This window comes from Eptatretus burgeri, chromosome 4, assembly GCF_056783735.1.
Source record: "Eptatretus burgeri isolate ZD-2024b chromosome 4, Ebu_testis_v1, whole genome shotgun sequence".
In the NCBI taxonomy this organism is placed as follows: Eukaryota; Metazoa; Chordata; class Myxini; order Myxiniformes; family Myxinidae; genus Eptatretus; species Eptatretus burgeri.
This window is the reverse complement of record NC_140964.1, coordinates 100,696,188-100,722,510: the sequence shown is the minus strand read 5'-3', so window position 1 is coordinate 100,722,510 and position 26,323 is coordinate 100,696,188. Positions and strand designations below refer to the sequence as shown.

The 26,323-nt window shown below is 44.3% G+C and overlaps 1 protein-coding gene across 5 annotated transcripts in view; it reads right to left on the bottom strand.

Moving 5' to 3' along the window:
* Positions 1 to 330: 330 nt before the first annotated feature.
* The window catches only part of LOC147028756 (polyhomeotic-like protein 2), a 288,124-nt gene continuing 262,131 nt past the window's right edge, over positions 331 to 26,323 (bottom strand). For all 5 annotated transcript variants that reach the window (XM_085879452.1, XM_085879454.1, XM_085879453.1 and 2 more), the window contains 5 exons: positions 18,837 to 18,999; positions 12,958 to 13,072; positions 5,681 to 5,804; positions 5,229 to 5,535; positions 331 to 2,719 (listed from right to left, as the gene is read on the bottom strand). In XM_085879452.1, coding sequence (XP_085735578.1) covers positions 2,565 to 2,719; positions 5,229 to 5,535; positions 5,681 to 5,804; positions 12,958 to 13,072; positions 18,837 to 18,999 — 864 coding nt within the window. In that variant the 3' untranslated portion in view covers positions 331 to 2,564. The remainder of the gene's footprint in view (positions 2,720 to 5,228; positions 5,536 to 5,680; positions 5,805 to 12,957; positions 13,073 to 18,836; positions 19,000 to 26,323) is intronic.

Sequence of the window (26,323 nt, the reverse complement as noted above, 5' to 3'; positions counted from 1 at the left end):
ATTGAAACATGGGGAACACAATTGAAAAAGAACACAAGAGCAGCGAGAGATTACATAAAATGTTTGATGTTACTACAATCAGCAGCAGAGTTCTTTGAGTGACCTTGCAAACATCTGGGTAGTAAAGTTTAGATTACAAAAGATCTGCTCTGTCACAGGACATTACTGCTATTAGTCTCTGACTCTCATTGGTCCAAATGACATGTTGGATCTTAAAATCACAACACTACTACTATTACGATATTACATAAATGGCCCCAATTACATACCAAAAACACCACGAAGGAAACTTTCTTCCCAAAAAGCAAACACCAAAGAAAAGGCAAAAAATTATGAAACTTTCTAATCGTTTATTGTTTCATTACAAACTTAAACTTCACATTCTTTTATTTCTAAGAATGGCTTTTGGCTACAACCGGTCGGAGCAACCCACATCAAAAGCCTGCAGAGCAAACAAGCTAAAGAAACAAACAAACAAACAAAAAAAACCTCAAACTATATCAACACTATCAAATTGCAACTACTAACTTCAAAAATATTACAAAAAAGAAAACTCTCAAAAGGAGAACTCTGGTTCATAAGTTAATGAACAATCATGGAGAAGGTTCGAAACTCACCTTCACTTTGCTGGAGTTTTGTCACGATGTAAACTTCCCAAATGAGCATACACCTGAGAAACTAAGAATTAGGCTTTATAATGCAAGAGCGGCATCACCCGAGCACTGCAGTTACGAAGAGCGCCAGAGAATGAAGCTCGTCCCGGCAAGGCAGACGGCAAAATCAGTTTGGCTTCTAACTTTCATCACTCTTTTGGGAAAATGGCACTTCTTTCCAAACCTAAACTGCATCAGTTGCTGGTATCTGCAGTACTAAAAAAAAAAATATTAATAATAAATTGTGCACATGATATTCACATGTTAAATGGACAAGGTGGTGCAGACATTTAAAGTAGAAAAAGATAGTTTCACCAAGTTGGAAACACAGCAATTTTCTGTATCAACAGCATTACAAATATGAAGTTGACCTTCCTTACAGATTACAGAAATAAAAATAAAAATAAACCCGGTTTAAAATACAACACCCGTTTTGGTATTTGCCATCCTTGCTCCGAGACCAGGTGAGCTCATTGCTACCTTTGTATGGCTACCCTGCTTTGCTTGTACGGCAACAAAGCTCTCAACCTTTGAACCCCTTTGGACAAAGAAAGCCAAACCCTTTAAGGCCCAAGTAAGATTACACAAGGGGAGTTAATTGACCCGTTTCTGACATTCCTTAGACAAAACAATAAAATAAAAAGGACATTCCATACATGAGCAATTTCATATTTCACTCTTCGCTTTGAAACAACATTGCGTGTGGTTAAAACATTGCAAATTAACCTGGGTGGTACCATAAAAAAATTGCCTTATGAAACTGGTAATTGTGTGCAAGCAGATAAAGACGGAGCACGTGAATAACAGCAGGTTCCTGGACTGGCGAGAAGTTGCCAACTTTGGTTTTTTTTTTATAAAGAACCAGCAAAGTGCTAGATCAGTCTCCATAACCTTGCAGTAGAATGAATCAGCACTGAGATTGAATCCAATAACTTTACAACACTTGGAGGTCAGAACTTCTCAGAATGAATGCAGCTGTGGTGTCGATGACATGAAAAAAGAATTTTTGAAGCAAAAAGGAAACGAGATTGCAATATGAAAGGCAAGTATGCTGCAATGGCAAAATGCAAGGCAAGTTGCTTCATCTGGTTTCCAAAATGCTGAGTTCAAAATTGGTAAAATGGTACATATATATTTATTACCTCTGCCACGGAAGGTGGAGGTGGTTATGTTTCATATATGTAATGTTATCAGGGGTTAAATGGTATTTGAAGAAGAACCTTAGTGATTTGGAAAATTGAATGGGATAGGAAACACAAGTCATTGTGTTTGGAGGTCATGCAAATTGTCTCAACAAACGAATGAAAAATGATCCATGACACCAAAAGAAGAGATTAGCCGACATAATACAATGCGACGCCTTCGGTATGCTCGGATTGAGTGTTCATATAACCAACTCTACCTTGCATTGTGGTAGAGGACCAAAGGCCCTGGCGGTCAACAAAAGGAGGTAGAAACCAAGACAGTGCTGTCAGATGAGGGGAGTGATGCACTGAAACCAGAAGTTTGTGTTTCTGATTTGAATTTGGCCCATCTGTGTATGTGTCAAAATACTTGAAAGCACCTTTTCGGGTTAAATGAAAGTACAGGTGAGAGGAAGTAGAAAAACTTTGCATTTGAAATATATCCATTTGAACATGGTCTCCAGAAGCTTCAACGTTCCAGTAGAAACCTTAGCCGAGGAGGAAATAATAATAATAAAAATAATAAAAATAATAATAATAATAAAAAAGAGCCTTATAAACAAGCAGCAATGGAGGCACCGAGTGTCCAGTTTTATCTTCTCATGCGAACAAGTATCAAGAGAGAATCAAAGCAAGAGACAAAGAGGAGTGGGTATAGTTCTGTAACATTTGCAATGTATTAAGTTTCTAATGGAAGGTGGCAAAAGTAGAGGGAGCGAAAAACCATCTAGGACTCCTTTAAGCGAGTGATCCAGGCACAGATTTTGAGGGCAGGTCCAAGCTTTAGATTCATAGCAGTCATAAGGTGATCTTCCTTGAGTAGCAACAAGGCTTGACCGTCTATCTCCTGGGCACGGAATTCATCAGCCACATCTCTGCAGCCTGTGGTGAGGTAGGTGAGGTTGTAGGATGGGGGGAGAGGAAGGGGGATTGTTGGTGTTGTATGTTTTTCCCAAGTAATGGGGTAATAGTTATACCTTTAACAATTATATAATTTCCTCCTTTGGTGTTTTTAAGACATAATTTGTACACAGTAACATTTTATGCTTCCGAATATTGAACAATCCATCCATCCATTCATGGGGACCATACTCTGTGCAGAGCATTGGTGCTGCCTCAGCAGTCTCCTTGGCTATTGGACACAATCCTGCACAGGTCACCACTCCGACACAGGATACCAGCAAGCTGGCACTCATTTTTCTGACCACGGAAGGATGACAGGCAGAGTCAACCCCCACCTGGTATTAATTCAACAGCTGAGTGGGATTTGAACTCAGGACCCTCAGATCCCAAGCCCACCACTCTCGCCATTAAGCCAACATCAGGCATAATATTGAACTCTCCATGCTCAAAATTTAGCAATTAGATTGATGTGCAGCCATTGCTAGGAAAGAAGAAGTCCTACCAACTTTAACCTTTTATTTGTTTTCGGCCATTTCTCAATAACGCTCAATTTTCAGATTTGGAAAGAATTGATAATTGTTTCAGACAACATGTTCAACATATCTAACTCGAGTGTTCATGGAAAACCTCACTAGAGTTGGCAAATCAAATCACAAAAAAATTTGAGTCACCAGATAAGCAGAGTAAAACATCTCACTCCTCTCTGCGCCGTGATGTGATCATGTGTGACCGGGACTAATTCGGAACCAAAGTACTGCTAAACTACAGGGTTGTTTTCCGATTCGCATTCAAAATATAATAATATTCAATTGAAATCAACTTGTCCCTCGATCATAGACTGGCGCTGTGGACAGAAAGAGTGAACCAATCGTTTAATTCTGCTTTGCACTACATTTGCAGGTTTAACAATGTTATGGGTACTTCACACATGGACATTACAGAACTTGAAAACAAAACATAAAAGCTGGCTATGGCTCTATAGAGCACACCAAAGAAGTTCAAGCATGATAATATGAAGGAGTTTCTGATCATCTTGCTTTTAAAGGGCATGGGCAATTAGGACCTTTTTTGCAAAGAGAACCTCTTTTTTTCAGTTATTTTCAATCAAACAAAGCTCATGAAGGTAATCTGATAAGTTAACAATGAATAAACTGCAAAAAATAAACTCCGTTAGATAAAAAAAAATAAGCCACATTTCTCCCCACCACTCACTGATGTAGGCATTTGGACTTAGTACAAAGAACAGAAGAACATGTCTCACAGAGACGGTTGAAATAGAAGACTTTGAAATAAAAAAAAACAATATTTCAAGCACACTGTGTGGATCATATGAATGAAGGAGATGAAAAGTATTTACAAATAAAACTAGAGGGGGAGCACTCGGGAGAGTGCAAAACCTCCGCCGCCAATAGTGCTGGGTCACTCAAGTGAACCTTATATCTTATTCATGAAATATGTCAACAGTGCTGGCAGTTATAGTTCTTTTCTCCATTTTTTTTTGGGGGGGGGGGGGTTGGAAATCACTTAAAACATGTAGAAATGCAAAAAAAAAGAAATCTAAATTTTGTTGACAAAAAAGTTGCAAAAATTTTTTTTCTCTAACAATTTTTTTTGGGGAGGGGGGGTTGGAAATCACTTAAAACATGTAGAAATGCAAAAAAAAAGAAATCTAAATTTTGTTGACAAAAAAGTTGCAAAAATTTTTTTTCTCTAACAATTTTTTTTGGGGGGGGGTTGGAAATCACTTAAAACATGTAGAAATGCAAAAAAAAATTTTTTCTCTAACTATTTTTTTTGGGGGGGAGGGGGGTTGGGAATCACAAAACATGGGGAAATGCAAAAAAACAATTTTTCTCTAACAATTTTTTGGGGGGTAACAATTTTTTTTTGGGGGGGGGTAACAATTTTTTGGGGGGGGGGGTTGGAAATCACTTAAAACATGTAGAAATGCAAAAAAAATTCTTTTTTGGGGGGGGTAACAATTTTTTTGGGGGGGGGTTGGAAATCACTTAAAACATGTAGAAATGCAAAAAATATATTTTTTCTCTAAATTTTTTGAGGGTGGCTTGGAAATCACTTAAAACATGTCGAAATGCAAAAAAAAATTCTCTATTTTTTTTGGGGGGGGTAACAATTTTTTGGGGGGGTTGGAAATCACTTAAAACATGTAGAAATGCAAAAAAAAAGAATTTTCTCTAACAATTTTTTTTTGTAGGGGGGGGGAGCAAGTCCAAAATTTAATGGCATGATCCTTGGACCATACCTAACCCCCCCCCCCCCACCAAGTTTCGTTGAAATCCGTCGAGGAGTTTTTCCGTAATACTGTTCACAAACAAACAAACAAACAAACAAACAGAAAGGGGTGAAAACAGTAACCTCTATCCATCTTCGAAGATGGCGTAGGTTAACAAGATAAAACAATGACTCAGAATATACAGGAAGAAAAAAACATTGCAAATATCAATGAAAAAAAGTTGAACACCCTTACCAGGCAGCCGGCTCACAAACTCCCACACTTCTTGCACACTCCAGCGAGCTGGATCACCTCTCTGGCTTGGTCCACCACTACAACCTTCGTCACGACGTGGTGGACGAGGCGGCTCTCTGTGCAACACGGGAGGATGGGGTGCAGGGGGAGGAGGTGGAAGAGGCGGAGGACCCGAAGACTCTCGGGAGGCCGAGGGGCGGCGTCGAGACAATAGGGGAGGTCGTGAGCTGGGAGTGTAGTTATCATCAAGGCTCGAGTTGTCGCTGTGATGGCTGGAGTCATCAAGGCCAGAGAGAACTCCGTGCTTCTGAAAAGATGAAGAAAGTGACAGAAAAAGAATGACTCAATGTGAGCATTCCACAACCGCATTGTCCCACGTTCATCTGATATCGACTATGAACAAATCATGAATGTAAATGCAAGGCTACAGAGCTGGGCTGGGCCATACTTACCCGCTTGAGGTGTGGCCCACGTAAGGATACTTTTGAATGGATCTTGCGTGGTCGACCAACACGACCACGCTCTGGTCGCTTTGTTTTATCAGATCGAGAATCGTTACAAAAACTCACGTTATACCTGCAGAGAGAGAACAAGCAAACAAACAAAAATAAATAAATGATTGAGAGTGGTAAGTGCCAAAATTTACATTTTTTGCAAATGTACAGATGGCCATCCTTATTCCATGGGCTTGCACTCTAACCTCAGCTTTCATAGACAAAAAAAAGCCTACAAATGGCTGGATAAAAGAATATACAAATGGCTGGATAAAATAAAAGAATATGAAAGATAAAAGATAAATAAAAGCATCTGCTAATTAATAGCACACTGGCAAAGAGCTCATTCTTAAGGACAGGAGGGAGAGGAAGCAGGACTTGGAGTATGGCAGCACTATTTCATAGCAACCTTGAACCACCCTATATCTCTGAAGCGGTCTTTGTGGAACTCATGAACGCGGCAACACGAGCAGTGGAGTTCAGCTTCAATGACAGGCATACACAAGTAGATGGAGTAGCAATGGGATCACCATTTGGTCCACCGCTCGCAAGCATTTTTATCGGCTTTCATGAGAAGCGTGTGGTCCATGAAATGAACACGAACATTAGACCTACGGTGTACGACGAATATGTGAATGACACGTTTGCAATCTTCAAACTCCAACCACCTGCACTGACTTCCTCGTACGTCTCAATGCTCAACATCCTGCATTAAAGTTTACATGTGAGACCGAGCAGTCAAATGTATTTCCCTTTCTATATGTGTTAGTCGAGAAGACTGAGGATGGATTCTTGACAATCTACCGCAAGGCTACATTCACTGGGCAGTACACACGGTGGGACTCCTTTAGCTCAACACGTTTCAAGATTGCCCTTATGAGTACTCTTGTTAACAGAGGTGGGTCATATGTTAACCCTGTCTACTTGCTGCTGAAATTGAGCGCATTAAAACCATTCTCCAGGACAATGGCTACCCTGAGCGATTCCTCTGTGGGTTCATCCAGCGCAAAACTGCCATTCGGTCTGAGGACACTATATTTGGACCAGAAAAGTGTCCGGTTTCTCTTAAGCTGCTATGGAGAGGTAAAATCTCTCAAAAGTTTGAACAACAGGTGAAACAGACAGTTTCACAATGCTACAATTCTGTTGCAACGAGAGTGATTTTTACCAACCACAAATTGCTCCCCACAGTCCAGAAAGATGTGCTCCCGACCATAAAACTGAACAATGGTATTGTTGCGGGCCAGGGGTCAGGTGAGAAGACCATTGGGGTGGGGGGGGAGGGAAGCTATGTCGATTCCCACCAGACTCCCCGGAATTGTAGGCCGTCGCGCACGGATAATTATGACGCGGTGGGTCACTTAACCGACCGTGGACGCCAATAACTCAACCACGTGACTTAGGATCCTCCATCTAGTTAATCCAGTTACCTAAAAATAAGCACGTGATTTTATTACCGGGGAACACGCCCTCGGTACGCCTTGTCCGAACCGGATCACTCTACCGGACCGGATCACTTTACCGGATCGGATGCAGCCGAGCGACACTGCCAAGGACGTACCGGCTAAAAGGAACGGGTTGTTGGGAATAAAGTACCGGCTAAGCTAGAATCCGGACCATGCTGGATCAATGGAGGAAAAGACAAAAACGACCTGGGAACATTTCTAATAATGATTTATTTACAATGGGTGAGGAAAGGTATGTGGTACGATCAAGATATATTGAGGTGTGTTGTGCAGAGATAGGGGAGAGAGGTGTGGTGCAGCAAATAACAAGCAACGTAAAAAAGCGGACACAGAGCAGACCGAACACTAAAATAATAATGATCTTCTGCAGGCTTACTTGCATAGACAGGCGCCAGGACACACACACGCATACATAGAGACACAGCAAACCCGATGGATAGGGATTGAAGCAAGACAGGAGAGGAGTTGAGGATACGGTCTCTCGGTACCTTTGTACAACTGATACGCGGTACCCGAACACGCCACCAATATGTTTGGGGGGAGTGCTCCGTGGCGCGGCACCCCAACTGACAGTTGGCACGTCGCCCCCTCACCTTGGGCAGCTCACGTCGAGACCGTGGGCGTGTAGGAGGGCTTGAGTTGGGAGGGTGGAGTCAGCGTCATGTGGGCAGAGAAGAGGAAGAGGAATCCAGCGATGATGACAGAAGGCGGAGTCGAAGTGATGACGACAGAAGGCGGAGTCGAGGTCCAGTTTGAGCGAAAGGCAAGGCAGGGCAGCAGAGAGAGAAAGTGAATGGACCCGCTTCAACTTTCATAGGCCCCGCCGCGCGTGGTGGGGGGGCCATTCAAAAACTCGGTGACGTCACCCGAATTGGGCGCTCTGATTGGCCCTGACCCCCCTGCGCGGCCCGGCCGCGATAGCCGGAAACTGCAACATTTTGTTTCCGGCAAGATGACCCGACGCCGCAAGGATGTCCCGCTCCGACCTCACGACATGATACGAATCGCCCACACCGAACTCCGCGCCATCAATCGCCTTGCAAGAACCTCCAGGCCGTGCCCTGATGACCGACCGAGGGCAGCGTCAGTCTCGCACGCCTGCTCGGGCGCCCCCCGACCAACACGCCCACTCCGTGTGCGCCAACGTGGCCCAAGCTGTGCAACATACCCCCGCCCAATCACAGCTTCGCTGGCCATGGAGGCGAGAAGGTAAGATGTTATGGTGAACCCATGCACAGACAGTAAGATGTGTCCATTCGTGCCCGGCTCTGTATGATAACAAAGTGTCGTGAGCGGCGCACGAATCTGCCTTTGAGAGCGCGTTCCGTACAACATCTTCCGTTCCGATACGCCATTACGCATGTGGCCAGCGCTCGCCCGATTCTGCTATCGTGTGCGTGGGATGAACCCCGATCGATATAATTAGTCCAGAAATGGGTTGAAAGGAACGTGCCGCTTGCGCTTTGCACACTCGCATCCCACGCAACGTGGCGTGGGGTTGCCCCTCTATTATCGACCACGGTACGCGTTCCGTGCAGCATGGGCGTCATGCTGGGTGTGTTTTCTGTGTTGTGGAAAACACCATCGGGTGGAAATTACCGCTGCGAGTGCGTTTGGCAGGCTGTGTTTTGTACGGAGGGTTGTGGGTGTCATGCCTGCTTGGCCTTTGCTGAGGACCCATCTCACAGCGCAAGGCGCATGTGGCTCAGATTTACCTCAGGAATAATCAGAAAAGAAGAGTAGAAATGAAATGAAGAAGAAATGATGTAAGCAAACCTAGCTATCAGATCATTGCAACGCATGCCCCTGTTGTCCCGCTAGACAAAAGGGAAGGGACTATCTACACGTATATTAATGCAATAACTGTCTTGGACCACTATCTGTTGGATGCATGTGGTTCCGAGAACTGCAACAGTATTTATGAATTTCAGTGCCAGTGTGATGCCAGGTACGTAAGTCGCACATCATTCAGACTTGAGGATTGGATTAAGCAGCACATGCCATTGGCAATCCGGAACAACTTGGAGACTGGTCGTACACAACCATCCCGTACATGCAAGAACCCATCAAGAATGCCTGCTCAAAGTGATTTTGCCATTGGTCAGCACCTCCTGAACAATCCCGAATGTGCCCAGGACTATCATGCTGAACGGTTCCAGATTGTAGAATGTGTGCGTTCTGAAGCACATTTACGTGTTCTTGAAGCCACATTTATACACACACGAGCTCCTGTTCTTTGCAAACAAAAAAAAAGAGGACGTGCAAACACTGCATCTGTTCTGAACTGGATCCATAGGAAAATGGGAGGTCACAGGTTCCCTCGGTGCCTCAAGGCCATGATGTGTATACGTTCGTGTCGGTAAGTCCAAAGAACCAATCCCCAATGGTCTGAACAAATAAATTGTTTCATTTTGTGTCTGCATTTCCGGTATTCTCGCTTGTGTCCTGATGAGCTGCAAGACGAAAAGCTTCGACAATGTCTGTTCTTTTTTCTGCTATTTTGAAATTTTGTACTACCAAACGTTTATTCATATATTGAATTGCTACCAACACCTTTTTTTAGACAGCACAGGGCCACTTCCCTCTTTTTTATTTTTTCCACACTTCCTTCTCCCACACCACTAATCAGTACTTTTGTTTTCCCTGTACTGTATTCACTTTCAGCCCTCTGGTCTCCATACCATCCTTCCATCCTGTATATTTGCCCATTACCTCTTCAACACTGTTGGCTATCAGCATTAGGTCATCAGCCTGCAGGAGTTCCCAAAGTAAGCCTCCTCAAAATTCCTATGACAGCCTCAATAATCATAATGGACATGATTGGGCTCAAGTCTGACCCCTGATGAACACCCACTTTCACTTCAAAATCCTCACTCTGCACTCCATTTACCATCACAGAAGTTTTTGAGCCATCATACATTGCCATGACGACCCTAACTAACCAATCCTCCATACATACGTAACTTTCTCATGGACCATTGCACCACTTCCTGAGACACCCTATCAAACACCTTCTCCAAATCCACAACTACAAAGTACAGTTGTTTATTCTTCCCCAGATATTTTTCCTGAATTGCCGAACTATAAAAATTGCCTCGATTGTGCCCCTTCCTGGCATGAAACCAAATTGCATTTCATGTATATTAACAGTCTGTCATCAATTTATCCATGGTTCTCTCTCTCTCTTCCACTTTAATTCCATGATCCAGCAGCTTCAGACCCTCATAGTTGCTCCGAACTAAGGCATCACCCTTCCCTTTATAAATATTCACTATTACACTCTTAAACCAGTCACCTGGGACAGAGGTCTCCCTTATAATTGCATTTATCAATTTAGTAATAAAATCCACTCCAATATCACCAGATGCCTTCAGCATCTCTGCGACAATACCAGTGCTGCCCGCCGCTTTACCATTCCTCATTTCATCGATGGCTTTGTTCACCCATTCATCCTCTTTTTCAGGTTGTGGGCCCTGCATCGGCTCCACTGCCTCCAGAATATGCCTGTTCCAAGGGAACTCCTCATTTAGCAGGCACTCATAGTAACTCCTCCAAACATTTCTAATCTCCCTATGGTCAACCAGTACATTTCCCATATCATCCTTCACACATTGTTCTATAAGATCCATATTTTTGACTGATCATTTGCTTTAATATCCTAAATATCTCCCCCTCTACTATTTGCATAACTTATCACATCTGAAAGTGAATCCTGTACTAATTTTTTCGCCTTGTAAACTCCCCTTTTTGCCATACGTTTAACCACTAAGTATTCCTCCTTATCCCCTCGCTTTTTCCAAATCCTAAACAGTTTTATTTTTTCTTGAATCGCCATATCCACCTCATTATTCCACCACCATGTAGCCTCATGTCTACCTGGGCCCTTCGACCAGCCACATGTCTTTACAGTAGCACGCAGCAGGCCATCTTTTACAGAGTTCCAACAACTCTCAACATCCTCTCCGACCAGAGGGTTTCCAAGATTCATTTCCAGAAGTTCCCTATAGAAATGTTCCTTTACATTCTGATCTCTCAGTTTCCATACTCTTCTCCTTGGGGCATAAGGTTTCCTCTTTTCCCTGCTCCAACTTAACTTTACATCACACACTAGCAGCTGATGTTGTAAAGCACATTCTTCTCCACTTATTTTCACATCCTCAACCAACTCCCTATCGAATCTCCTAACTAGAAAGTAGTCTATCTGGCTCTTTATACCTCCTGCCTCATAAGTGATCAGTCTGCTCGGCCTCTTCTTAAACATTGAACTGCAGATGACCATATCAAAAGCATCCTCAAACTCAAGTATTCTTACACCTTCAGTGTTTCTAACTCCGAAACCTGACCCACCATGCACACCCTCATATCCTTCTGCCAATGCTCCAGCATATCCATTCAAATCCCCTCTGATCACAACAACTTCTCTCTCACTAATCCCTGAAACAACGTGCACAAGTGTGTCCCAAAACTCATCCTTCTCCTCCTCACTCAATCCTATCTGTGGGGCATATGTTGATACTACTGTTAATATTCACTTATCAAACAACAGCTTTCGGACTATAACTCTTGCATTTACCTTCCTAACCTCCAACAACTTCTCCACCCACTTCTCAGTCACCATAATCCCAACACCACTAGTTCCAGTGACAACCTATCCAAAATAGTTTGTATCTATCACTTCTACCTGTGACCATTCTCACAGCACCTCCCCCACACCTTGTTTCTTGCACACAACATACATCCACTCTTCTGCAGCTCAAAGTTTCCACTATCTCACCAACATTCAGACTAGCAACTCTACCACCTATCTTGTCATGCCAAGTGGGTGCTTTATGCATGACAGGTTTGCTCTCATTTGTAATTTGTAGAGCCATAGATTTCAAAGAAGAGGAAAGTGGGGAAACCTGAGGATGAAAGTATATGGTATATGGTATATGCCACCCCATGGTACACGCCACAGCAACCCCAGACATCAGCGCGCTTACATGACCTGATGCCATAGCACCAGCAGTCCAGTGGTCTCGTGGATGACCCACCCCAGCCCTCTTCAGGGACACCCATCCATGCGCAACATGGCACTAAAGCAGACGGGGTATTAATCACCTGCTGATAGAGGAGCCTCCCAGTGTGTTTATGTTTTGTTTTTATGTTTATATGTCATTATAAGCAAATGTGTCTGTTTTTATGTTTTGCAGCTGTGCTCCAAGTCCCGATTCCTCTTCCTCCCGTCTGCAAGGATAGGCTCTTCATAACAATATAAATCTGATGTTCATTGCTTAAAAGTCACTGTGAACGAGTGGTTAAAGTCGTTGACTCATAAGGTAGTGATGCAGTTTGAAGTGTGACAAAGCCAAGTTCGAAATTGATTTCATTCTCGGGTGTGAAAAAGCATCGCAAGAACACACACACACACACACACACACACACACACACACACACACACACACACACACACACACACACACACACACACACACACACACACACACACACACACACACACACACACACACACACACACACACACACACACACACACACACCTGAAGTACTGAGATTTTAGTCATGTATCCTCATAAACAAAGTTCCTGAAGAAATTGACAGATCAATGGACAAGGATTTATCTCCAAGCTCAAACTAACCTCTTTCGGCTGAAAAAATAAAATAAAATTCACCCAACATTTGTCAATTCCAGAGACACGACATGTGAAGATGATTGGTAAATGCAGTGAATGGTTCACGTTAGCTGTGAGACAGACAAAACAAACTTACCTCTTTACACACCCAGTTGAGCAGAAGCGCCTGGACTTCTTGAAGTTTTGAACGAGGTCCATCTTGCCACAGAACTCGCACTTCAAGTACTCATCAATCTTGTTCTCAGTTGATGCTGCTCAACAAGTAGTCCATAGTTAGGGTATAAACAGCAGCAGCACTTTATAAAGAATAAACTCTGCTGAATTACCTCCACCATTGAAGGTGAAGGAGGTTATGTTTTCACCCCTTTCTGTCTGATTGTTTGTCTGTCTGTGTGCAGGATCTCATAAAGTTGTGGACGGATCCAGATGAAATTTTGTGGACAGGTTGGGTGTGTGACAAGGACAAACTGATTAGATTTTGGTGAAGATCTGGATCTGGATCCGACCACAATAATTTTTTAAGTGATTCTTCACCATTGAGAGAAAGGGCCAAAATGATATATAGCACGATATCTGAAAAAAAGATGTGGACGGATTCGGACAAAAGTTGGTGGACAGTTTGGGTGTGTGGCAAGGACGACTAGATTCGATTTTGGTGAAGATCGAAATCCAGATCTGGATACAAGAATTCTTTTATTTTTAAAGTGATTCATCACAATTGAAAGATTGGGCCAAAATGATATAGTACTGAAAGAGCATATTTCAAAAATGTATTAGGTCCGATGTGTTCTTGTGGATCAGGCATTCTGTGGCGGAGGTATGCGCTCTACCGAGTTCCCTTCTAGATTCTGTTTTGTTTTAGCTCTTCCACAAGGCCAGATATTTTTAATACAAAAAAAAAAACACTCACAAAAAATAAGAATTAGGTTGCAGAACCAAATATTTCCAGAATTTGCATAAATTTTGTTCATTAATTAGTTTGTCAACTTCAAAGTAATCATTTAGGTGTGCTCTCATTCTGTTTCTGCGGAAGAGCTGTCAGGATTAAGGTTGAAAGCCAAAAGAAAACACAACACATAGATATTTAACACATTCCAGTGTCCCTGTATTAAATGGTACATCTCCATACACTGTGCCTCAATGTAGTTTCCCCCCTCACTCTTAAAACAACAAGGACAAATGTGTCCAAGAGCAGCGTCCTAAAGGTTTTGTCTTCACCAGAAGAAGAAGAAGAAGAACAAGAATATTAATAATAATAAAAAACAACAACAACAACAACAACAACAACAACAACAACTTCCGATATTTTGTCACGTGCCGTCATGTCACATCCGTCATGGACGATCTTCGTTCATGACGAGAAAAGTGTATTTACGAAATTCCAATACATTAAATGGAATAATCTTTAAATAATAACGTGAACTTTTCGAAACTTAAAAGCAAATGTCCGATTATATTTAAAAGTTCATGATAGACGCTCTCAAAAGGCACCCTCAATGCGAGGATGTGTATAGGTGCTTAGTATTTAAGGAAATCCGGATGCAGTATATAATATACCATCAGAGATGGGGAATCCCCACCCATTGAATGAAAAAGGTCATACATATTCCAGATAATGAGGGAGGTGAATTGGAAACAAGACACCATTTGGTCATCATCTTGAAAAAGTTCCCCAGGGGTGAGGAACGTAGTAACCAAAAATAATTGAAATCAGATAAGCGGTTTTCCATTTATTACAAAAAACATTTTTTCAAGATGGCCACCCCAGTCGGCCATCTTGGATCTGGCCATGCCCAAAATCAAAAGGGTTCTTCCTTTTCAGGTGGTACATGTGTGACCCGAATTTCAAATCGATATGGTGAACAGTTTATGAGTTATCGCACTCACAGCTATAAATGTTGACACCCGGACGGACGGACAGACGGACAGCCGGACGCCATGGGTGACAACAATATCCCCCTTCCGCCACGCGGCGGGGGATAAAAAGAGCCGAGTTCAAAAGGTTTTATCTTCAGAAGAACAAGAAGAAGAAGAAGAAGAAGAAGAACAAGAACAAGAACAAGAACAAGAACAAGAAGAAGAACAAGAACAAGAACAAGAACAAGAACAAGAACAAGAACAAGAACAAGAACAAGAACAAGAACAAGAACAAGAACAAGAACAAGAACAAGAACAAGAAGAAGAAGAAGAACGCCGAGCTCCCAAAGAGCAGCATTCGCTAAGCGAGACGCTGCTAAAAAGAGCATTCTTCAATAAAAATTGAACATTTAAATCTTTGAATGAACAATTGATGTTTGGTGACAGTTTGACAAACCATTTGAGATTAAAACAGAATTAAGTCTTTCTGGTGGAGATCTGCTGTCAATGGACAGGAAGAAAAATGGATGAAATCAAGAGGATGTTGAATATTGGTATGCCAACCACCATGGAAAGCAAGGAGATGATGATGTTTTGAGTGTTAACCAGTCACGAAGGGGTTAATATCTCAGGTCAGGTCAGGTATGGGAGCATGCGCCGGAGCAGCGCGTCACTGTATCCTTTTTCGGCCGGTACTCCAGGAGCCTCCGTCTGGCCATCCAGCCAGGCAGATGCCTGGCCCATTGGCCTCCTGCACTCACGATGCTCTCTCACCGAGTAGAGAGAATCTGGTGAGCAGGATCAGTCAGGAAAACGAGCCACATGTCCATACAGCTGAAGCTGATGCTCACGGACTATGCAGGTAACAAATCTCATTTGAGTCTCTCTCAGCAACTGCTCATTGGACACAAGTCTGAACAGCAATAGCCAAGGTTTCTCCAAAGAGACCTAGTACCAAAGGAATTAAGTCTCGGTCTCAGATCCCTGGTCAGAGTCCAAGTCTCACATCCGTAGAGCAAGACTGGAAGCACCAAGGACCTGAAGATTCAGACTTTTGTCCTCCCACACAAGTAGCGACAACACCACACCCCATGATCCAGTGAATCCATGACTCCCCAGGCCTGACCCAGATGTCTATTGACCTCTGGCTCACAGCCAGCAGAGACATGAGTATCACTGCCATGGTAAGTGAATCTCTCTGTGATCTCAACATCCTCACCACAAACAGACACAGACAGGATAGCAGCATCCAAGATGTCATTGAAAGCCTGGATCTTAGTTTTGACCCAGGAAACCTATAATCCCAGTGGCTCCAACTCCTCATTCAGCACCTCAAGGGCCTCCAAAAGGATATCCAGAGTCTCCGCAAAGATTACTGCATCATCTGTGAAATCAAGGTCAGAGATATTGACGTTCCCAAATGACACACTGCAGCTTGATCTCTCTAACATCCTCCCCAGAATCCAGTCAATACAAGCACTGAAAAGTGTGGGTGTCAGTACACACCGCTGAAAAACTCCAGCAACAACTGGAAATAAGTTGGAGATGGTATCACCCACCACTCTCAGCACCACAGTAGAGTTCAGACGTCAGATTTATCAGTTTTGGTGGCACCCCATGAACACCGAGAATCCTCCAGAGGGCATCGCGATTCACTGACTCAAATGTTTTGCAGAGATCAACATAAGCTACAAGCAGCCCATTCCGAAACTCGTCTGCGTTCGGTGAGGACCTGAAGGGCAAAGATACGGTCAATCATTGACCTCTTTGGTGTAAAGCCTGACTGCTCTGGACGCTGGTGCTCAAGCAGATGGTGGCGAACCATCTCAAGAATTATCCGAGCAAAGACCTTGCACTGAGAGCAGCATCACCCCTCGGTAGTTGTTGCTGTCCTGGTGATCACCCTTCCCTGTCCAGAGAGGGACAACAAGGCCCCTCTTCCAGTCAGTTAGGATGATGCCTGTGTTCCAGGCAGAGCACAGAACTGTGTGCAATGACACAAGTACAGCTTTTCCACCAGCCTTGAGAAGTTCAGCATGGATGCCACAGATCCCTGGAGTTTTACCCCATTTCAACCGGTTCACCGCAGCCTGTGTTTACACAAACAAAGATGGACCACAGTTGATTGGAGGGACAGCAACAGTTATTGTTACACCCCTGGCATCCAACTCGACAGCTGTTGGATCAGCCTGGTACAACCGCTCAAAGTTACCGGTCCAGCAGGCCTTCACTTCGGACTCCTCTGTCAAGAGCTGACCACCCTCTGCTCTAACTGGAGTGCACCGAGGGATGGGCTTGGATGAACGCAATGCGCGAATTCCCCTGAAAGCAGGATGAGAATCACTTGAGCACAGGTGATGCTCTACCCCCTCACAGATTCCTGGCACATTGGCCTCCTTGTCCAACCTTAGCGCACGTACAGTTTTACGCCTCAGCTCCCTGAACAGCTGATCTCTGCCATTCAGCCTGGCCCTGCAACTCTGATCAATGGTATCCAGTGTCCCTTGAGAGACAAAATACTTCTTTGCCCTATGGTGAGTTCCAAGACATCCACCGGCAACATCAAGGACGGTGGTCTTGAAGGGACTCCATAACCCTTCAGGATCTTCCAAAGCACCAGACCCCCCCCCCCAAATCTCCACTCAGCCTGTTTGCAAACTCCTCAGCTACCCTCTCATCCTTGCCAGCTTGCCAACATCCAGCCTAGGCTGGGATGGTACCATTCTCCTGGATTTAAGGTGCAACTTAAGAGTTGCTACAACAAGCCAGTGGTCAGTATTGAGGAACTGAGTACTCCGGTAGACCCTGCAGTTCTGGATCCTCCAGCGACCATCAACGAGGACATGGCCAATCTCCTTTGCTGCACTGCCAGCGTTGGAATACCAAGTCTTGCGAAGAGCCTGTGGGCACTGAAACCATGAACTAGCCACCCTAAGTCCACTTCCAAAGTCAAGGAACTCAGGGCTATTCTGGCTCACGGTTCCAGACCCATGGGAACCAACACATGTCTCATAACCATTCCTATCAGTTCCAGTCGATGCACTAAAATTCCCTAAGACTGGCAAGAGTATCTCACCTGGGGCACTGATCAACCACAGATTCGAGCACAGGATAGAATGCGTCCTTCATGGTGAGATCATTCGCCTCAGTCGGAGCATATACAGAGACCAGAGAAACGGCACCCAAGGAGTGATGAATCGTTCGTGTCATAATATGCTCGTTGAACGGCGTTACCTCAATTACCATTGGAATCAGCTTATTGGACACAGCTACAGCAACTCCTTGGGCATGGGAACCATCAGAGCGACCAGACCAATAGTAGGTGTAACCACCCACCATGATCTCGCCACTATCCGGTCTCCAAACCTCAGAGAGTGCTGCAATACCGATATCATCTGAGCTCAAGCATTTGGACAACAGAGACAGGTGATCATCCTCTCTTCGGGATAGGACATTCCAGGCACCTACCCGAAGGGAGTGCCTCAGGTTAACCCAAGGAGACCGCCGTCTGGTGGACAACACCTCACCACCACCCTGACACACACTACCGCAATCTAACCCAGGAAGGTTACCCTGTGGTTTTCCTCTCATCATCAAAGAGTGGGGGTCCCAAAGGATTTTCCCCAATCCCATCATCCGGTGAGCTGCCTGGTGGAGGGCAGCTGAACAGGGGGTACTCCTACGTAGTGGGTCTTCAATTTTCTTTGCAGTTTTCTTATGTTTTGTGGAGTGAGGGGTTTTACAGTGGCCGGAGTGCAAACCCTGCCAACAACATCCTGAAAAAAAAAGAAACCCAACTGCAGGAAGACGTCCACAGACACAGTTGTTCATTCCATATGGATGGCCATTGGCTCACAAGTAACTCCTCCACTCCTTGACAAGTTTTGTTTTTAATTCTGCTAGGTGTCCATATCCATACACCCTCCGACCAGAAAACCTGGTGGGGGGAGATGGTTTAGTCACCAACAACCCGACCATGAAACAGGTTAGTACACATTTACATGATACCTGTAGCAAGTCACAGATCTGATCTGGCCTGACCTGACAATATAATGTCTTAAGTGTCAGCATCTCCTTGCTTTCCATAGCAGTTAGCAGATCTCACACAAAGTCGTGTTGGTTTCATCCATTGACATGAAAACAGCCCAGTGTACAAACCTTGGGTATCACGCTCTAAATCCAACTTTGCTCCACCATTGCCTGTGACCATTCCCTGTGCAGTCTTGGCCACTGCGTTGTGCCTCTGAGTAGCAAGCTGCCCATTCACAGTCGCTTGTTCGGCACATGACCCCTTCACTGCTTCAAGAGGCCGGCGCTCCACCTGGATGGCAAAAACAAAAAGCACTTTGTAAATTTGATATACAAGCAGCACTGCTATGGGTTTTTTTTCTTTTCTTTATAGCAGTGAAGGTCATGGAAGAGCAGGGTAAAACTGACAGTGGGACAAACATCAAGCGAATGAATGGACAGGAAAGGAGGAGGGGGGATAGGATACTGAAACAAGCAAGACAGTTCGGTTAAAAAATGTTGATGGAAGTTATGAGGATCATCCTTACTATAATTCATGGACTGGTGTTTGTTTGTATGTTTGTAGCGCTACTACTCCCACGGTTCTGGCCCTATTACATTCAGATTTGCAACATTTGTTCAGCATTTTTTTTTCTTTGCTGGTGGTATTGGGGGGGGGGTGGAAGAAGCTAAGGGAGGTACACAAATGTATTGTGCAGTGTAGCTCCAGATGGGAGAGGGTAATACAAGTTCTCACCCTTTACAGGACAGTTTTCCTGTACCCAAGGTTTCCAATGCAGCGGGTTGTTTTGAATTATAAGTAGTAGGTATGTTTTTGCTTCAAGCATGTAGCGTGGCTAATTTTTTTAATTTTCGGAAGCAATTGAGGCAGCTGTCAGTTGCCTATACACCGCCCAAATAAAGGTATGCATCAGAAGAATGTGTTGCATGCTTGGAACAAGACAGCCTGGAGGGTGGGTACTCTTCTCGTAGGTCAGAAATGGGGATGACAAGAGATGGCAATGCAGTGCTCGATTGAAATCCTGGAAGGAAGAGCGAGATAAGAAGGTGGTTCCATAGATGGTAGAAGTGAGAAATAAAAAGAGTTAATGTGTACAGACAGCCTGGATTTTGGAAGCGGAAGTTACTAAAATAATGTGTGCATCATGGAATACATCCCGGGAGTGTCAGAAGACTGATAAAGCATAGGGAGCAATATTCATTGAAAAACAGAAGGTGAAAAACAGAGAAATCAACGAGCAGTCTGCGATGACACAGCACCAGACCCGACACTTTGGTTCATCACGAGAGATTACAATCATTTTGAGAGCTTTAGATTCCATAGAATCCATGAGAAGGAGATGTGACGCTGGAGTGCCAGCCCATAGCAGAGAGCAGCATTCCAATAAGCCACACACAAAGGCCTTATAAACTGTGAGTTGCTCTAACTTTTCAACAAAAGACTTGGATCGATGGAGGATGCTCAGTCTGAGGTTGGCTTTGGAGGCCAGCTTTGCTATGTGCTTGGTCCAGGAAAGGTCAGCCATTGGTGAGGCCTATAAGTTCCAGAGATTGAAATTCAGCTAGCGGATGCCAAATTAAATAGAGAGGTGGCTTTGCTTAATGATCCTTCTGAAGTGATAGGGTAAGACAGTGAGATGTTCCAGGATTGAAAGGTGTGTTCCATTTATTAGACCAGTGTCTAATAATTTCCAGATCAGCAGAGAGCGGTGCTACTGTCTGCCAAAAGGAAAAGAGGGTTTTTCAGTGCACCGGAGAGGTCATTTATGCAGATGAGGACCAAGACTGGACTCAAAAACACGGTCTTGGGAACTCCAACCTCCACTGGAAGAGGGAGGAGAGGGTTCCATTGATGGCAACATTCTGACTGCACAAATGGAGCAAGTCAGTAATCCAGGAATGAAGGCGGCCTATTATACAATAGGCAGAGTGCTTGGCAAGCAAAGCAGGATGCCAGACAGTGCCCAATAGTCAAGATGAGGCCAAGGAGACTATCCTAAACCTCTGTTTGAGATTGAGGGCCTCCAACCATTGCTGACAGAGGAGCAGAAACACATCCAGAGTTGAGTTGATGGGATGGAATCCAAACTGATGGCCAGAGATCATGAAGTTGGAAAACAAGAAAGACTGGACATCAGCAGCAATGATGGATTCAATGATTTTGCTTGCAATTGGAAGCAAGCTCACTGGCCTGCAATTGGCAGGGTCTGTTTTTGCATCCTTCTTGTGGACTGTTGTGACATTTGCTGACTTGCATGAGGAGGGGAAGCAGCCAAATGAGATGGACTGAAGAGGGGCAAAAAAAAAGGTGAGTAAGAATGGCAGAGCAAGTCTGAGAACATGGGCACTGATGCCATCTGGGCCTATCGCCAAATCAAGGTCAAGGTCAGACAGGACTTTATCCTTCTCACCTGAGAATATAGACAGAATGCAGTAGACAATTGGTACAACGGGTAAGATGGCGACAGAACGGGATGGATTGGCGACAAAACATTTGGAGGCAAAGACAGACTTCATACATTTTGCCTCATCTCGAGCAGATTCTGCAGCAACACCCTTTGAGATGAGGGATGGGATGGAGGGGGACTCAGGCTTCACAAGGTGCCACCATCATGGATGAAGGAGGCTGGTTGGAGAGTCCAGCTTTGAGACTTGTAAGATGATGAAGCAAATGTAAAAAAACAATTTTTTATGAAAACATGGTTACCTCTGCACCAAAGGTGGAAGGAGGTTATGTTTTCACCCCCATCTGTCTGTTTGTTTGTTTGTTTGTGTGCAGGATATCTCAAAATATTGTGGACAGATTTGGATGAAATTTGGTGGGCAGGTTGGGTGTGTGACAAGGACAAACTGGTTAGATTTTGCTGAAGATCTGGATCTGGATCTGGCTATGAGAATGTTTTAAATGATTCTTCACCATTGCGATATAGGGCCAAAAACGATATATAGCACAATATCTCAAAAAGTTGTGGACGGGTTCAGACGAAACATGGCGGACACATTGGGTGTGTGACGAGGAAGAATTGATTCGATTTTGGTGAAGATCCGAATCTGGATCCGGACACAAACATTTTTAATTTCCAAAGTGATTCTTCACCATTGAGAGATTGGGCCAAAAACGATATATATAATCCATCCATCCATCAGGACCATACTCTGTGCAGAGCGTTGGTGCTGCCTAAGCAGTCTCCTTGGCTATTGGGTACAATCCTGGAGAGGTTGCCACTCTGACACAGGATACTCAAATGGCTCAATCATCACAGCAAGCTGGCTCTCATTTTGCCAACCTAAGAAGGACGACAGGCTGAGTCAACCACACCTGGTATTAATTCAATGGAGCAGGATTTGAACTCAGGACCCGAGGATCCAAAGCCCACCACCCTAACCATTAAGCCAACACCATGCATATTTTACTACTTTGGATTAAAACATTCATCAAATAGTCATATTTTCGACAAAATGATAACAGACAGAATGACTTACCGTTGGAAGACGTTGAGGCAGTTCTTTCAAGATGGCTGCCAAATCACGTGACATCATCCATGGAGTAAATATTGCATAAATTATGAAAATTCAGACCTAACTAAACTTCGTCCAACAGAAATCCTTTTGAAAAATACATTTTCAAATTTTATGCTTCATGTCCATTATCACGTGGAATTACCCATGAACAAACTTTGGTATATCACAGGGTAATGAAGATTGTGGTCAAAGTTCATCAAAATTGTGTGTAGTTTCTGAGAATAGAGCAAATACCTATTTAGGGGGGGGGGGTAATCCCCCCCCCCACACCCCAGTCGAATGCCTTAGACCCCGCTTTTTCTAATGCAGTGAACAAACAATGGTACGTCATTGGTGATGAAGGTTGTGGTCAAGTTTCATAAAAATTGTGTGTGTGGTTTCAGAGAAGTTGCAAGTGTTTGTGGACGGACGGACGGATGGCGGACCATCCAATAAGCTCCCCAGAACTACGTTCCAGGTCAGATAAACAGTACACATAGAAAATTGGCCCATCACATCCATGGAAAGGAGAAAGAGAAAAATGATTAAAGGAGGAAGAGACAGAGGACTAAAGGGGAGAGAGACAAGGAAGGAAAGGAGCCATGGAAAAATTACGTAGCATATTTTTTAAAGATCAGACCCCCCCCCCCCCCCGACTTCCCCGGTTAATCGCTCCGCAATGCTTCAACAGACATCCCCTAAAATATTACGTAATGTTCAATGAAGACACCCCCCCTCCCCCTATTTCATACCCTAATCCCAGGATGCTATTTAAAAGCAAATACCTATTTTGGGGGGCAAACCCCCACCCCCACAGACATCCTGAGACCCTGACTTTTCTAATGCCATGTACAATCTTTGGTACATCATTGGGTGATGAAGGTTGTGGACAAGTTTCATCGAAATTGTGTGTGTAGTTTCGGAGAAGACAGCAAACATATTTTGAGGGGCACCCCCCTCGAGCCCCATTTTTATAATGTCATGAATAAACTTTGGTACATCACAGGTGATGAAGGTTGTGGTCACGTTTCATCAGAATTGCATGTGTAGTTTCTGAGAAGAAAGCAAATATCTCTTTGGGGGGAGGGGGGGTGTAGGGGGGCCTCATTGATCCCCTTCTGGGCCAATTTTTTTAATGCCATGAACAAATTTTGGTACATACACGGTGGTGACCGATGTGGTAAAGTTTCATCGAAATTGTATGTGTAGTTTCAGAGAAGAAGTTGAAAGTATTTGTGGATGGATGGATGGACGAACGATGTGCTATCCCATAAGGTCCTCGGAACTACGTTCTAGGTGAGCTAAAAAGTGAAAGCAGTACAGTATTCCGTCAATAAGACCAGGCAACAGTCTGAATACTTGTAATGACGTTATCGGACTAATCGCTTGGAGTGATGTAATCATTATCTCTGCCACCGAAGGTGAAGGAGGTTATGTTTTCACCCCTCTCTGTTTGTCTATCTGTTTGTTTGTGTGCAGGATATCTCAAAAAGTTGTGAACGGATCCGGATAAAACTTGGACAGGTTGGACGTGTGATAAGGTCAAACTGATTAGATTTTGGTGAAGATCTGGATCTGGATCCGACTACTAGAATTTAAAAACTGATTCTTCACCATTGAGAGATTGGGCCAAAAATGATACAAAGTCTGATATTTCAAAAATGTATTGATTGGGCCAGATATGTTCTCATGGATCGGGCATTACGTAGCGGAGGTATGCGCTCTACTGAGTGCCCTTCTAGTTTCTAAATATGTTCAATTCCATTCATTACCTCGATCATCGAAGGTGGATGGACATTATCTTTTCACCCCTGTCTGTTTGTTTGTCTGTCTGTGAACAGGATATCTCAAAAAATGTGGATGGATTCAGACGAAATTTGGTGGAGAGGTTGGGTATGTGACATGAACAAACAGATTAGATTTTTGTGAGGATACGAATCCGGATACACATATGAGAATGAAAGTGATTATTCACCATTAAGAGATAGGGCCAAAAACGATATCTATAGACTGTACATACTTGAGGTGTGTGTGTGTGTGTGTGTGTGTGTGTGTGTGTGTGTGTGTGTGTGTGTGTGTGTGTGTGTGTGTGTGTGTGTGTGTGTGTGTGTGTGTGTGTGTGTGTGTGTATGTGTGTGTGTGTGTGTGTTTTTCTGATTTGCCAGCCATGCCGATTGACCCACGGTGCTCAAACTTGCCATGAAGACTGTTCACTCCCTTAGAATGGTTTTGCACGACAAACCTCCAACCCAACCACCATGTGTTTGCTTCCATATATTGGGTGCACCTTTTCACCCATGGGGCTCATTTACACTTGGCATGAAGTGTGTACACTCCCCAGGATAGTTTTGCACTTTGCCCCACCTCCTGCCCCAAACCCCATCCCCATTACCCCCCTGCTGTGCGTGTTTGTTCTGATCGGCACGCCTTTTCACCCAGGGGCTCAAACTTGCCATGAAGACTTCACTCCCCCAGGATTGTTATGTATAATAAACCGCTGCCACCAAGCCACCACCAACCCCCCCTCACCCAAACACACATCAGCCCCACCCCCTATCATGTGTGTTTAATTCCAGCTACTGGATACACCCTTTCACCCATGGGGCTCACTCACACTTGACATAGAGTATCCACTGCCCCAGAAGAGCTCCAATTCTTTTTGGCTTATGTTTTGACATAATGGTGACTTCAACATTTTGCTGCGCTGCAAGCATCTATTCCGGAAGGTTTTTGATAAGATACATATGCAAAAGTTGAGGCTGAACGGTTGTGGAGCTCTAAATTGGCATCAAGTGTGTTCAGTACTCCATGATGGTTTTGCACTTTGACATTCCCCCACCCCAACATTCCAAGCCTCCCACAACCCCATCAATTTCCATCCTCACCTCCCAAACTCAGGTTCACCTGGGTGAGAAGGTATCTCTCCTACTCCACTTTCTACTCCCACGTCCCTTCCCCCTCCCCTTCCACATTCCCACCGATCCTACCCACCCCCCCCCTCCGCCCCACATACTCAGATCTCAGATTTCCCTGGGCGTGGAATGGGTATTTCAGCTCGTATAGCATATTTCAAAAAGTTGTGGACGAGTTATGACAAAAGTTGGTGGATAAGTTGGTTAGGTGACGAGAACAAGCTGATTAAATTTTGGTTGATGTCCGAATGCTGATCTGGCCTATCGGTGGGACACAAAACAAACTGTTCAGCCTGGCAGAGTTATGAAAAGGGGACAGAGGGGGAAAAGGGACAGAGGGAGGGGGGAGAGACAGAGGGAGGGGGGAGACAGAGACAGAGGGAGGGGGAGACAGAGACAGACGGAGGCGGGAGACAGAGACAGAGGGAGGGGAAAATAAGATAGAGAAGGAAAGAGAGAGAGAGAGAAGGAAAGAAAGAGAGAAAGAGAGAAAGAGAGAAAGAGAGAAAGAGAGAAAGAGAGAAAGAGAGAAAGAGAGAAGAGAGAGAAAGAGAGAAAGAGAGAAAGAGAGAAAGAGAGAAAGAGAGAAAGAGAGAAGAGAGAAAGAGAGAAAGAGAGAAAGAGAGAAAGAGAGAAAGAGAGAAAGAGAGAGAGAGGCGGAGAGACAGAGAGACAGAGAGACAGAGAGACAGAGAGACAGAGAGACAGAGAGACAGAGAGACAGAGAGAAAGAGAGACAGAGAGAGAGAGGGAGAGAGAGAGAGAGAGAGAGAGAGAGAGAGGGAGAGGGAGAGAGAGAGAGAGAGAGAGAGAGAGAGAGAGAGAGAGAGAGAGACAGGAGGCAAAAATGAGGAAGGGGGGGGGGGTATGTGCGATGCTTATTGGGATTCACATGCGATGCGATGTGAATGCTTTGTATTTAAAGTTATTTCATTTTTGTGGAAGTGATATGATGACCTCTGGTAGTCAAGGTGACCACAATTTGCATTATTTTAGGCATGCAAGAGCAGAATGCAGGTCAAAGCTGTTCTTATAGTCTTCCACTGCAAATCAAAAGATGCACTTGTTCGCTCCTCCACTTAAGTGTATGCAAACCTTACAACCCAGCATTCCTGTCAAGCGGAGTCCTCGGGAGCAAAGAAAAAACATTAGCTCAACCAATCTAGGATCCGCAAGGGAGCACCTATTTGACAACCAATGCCT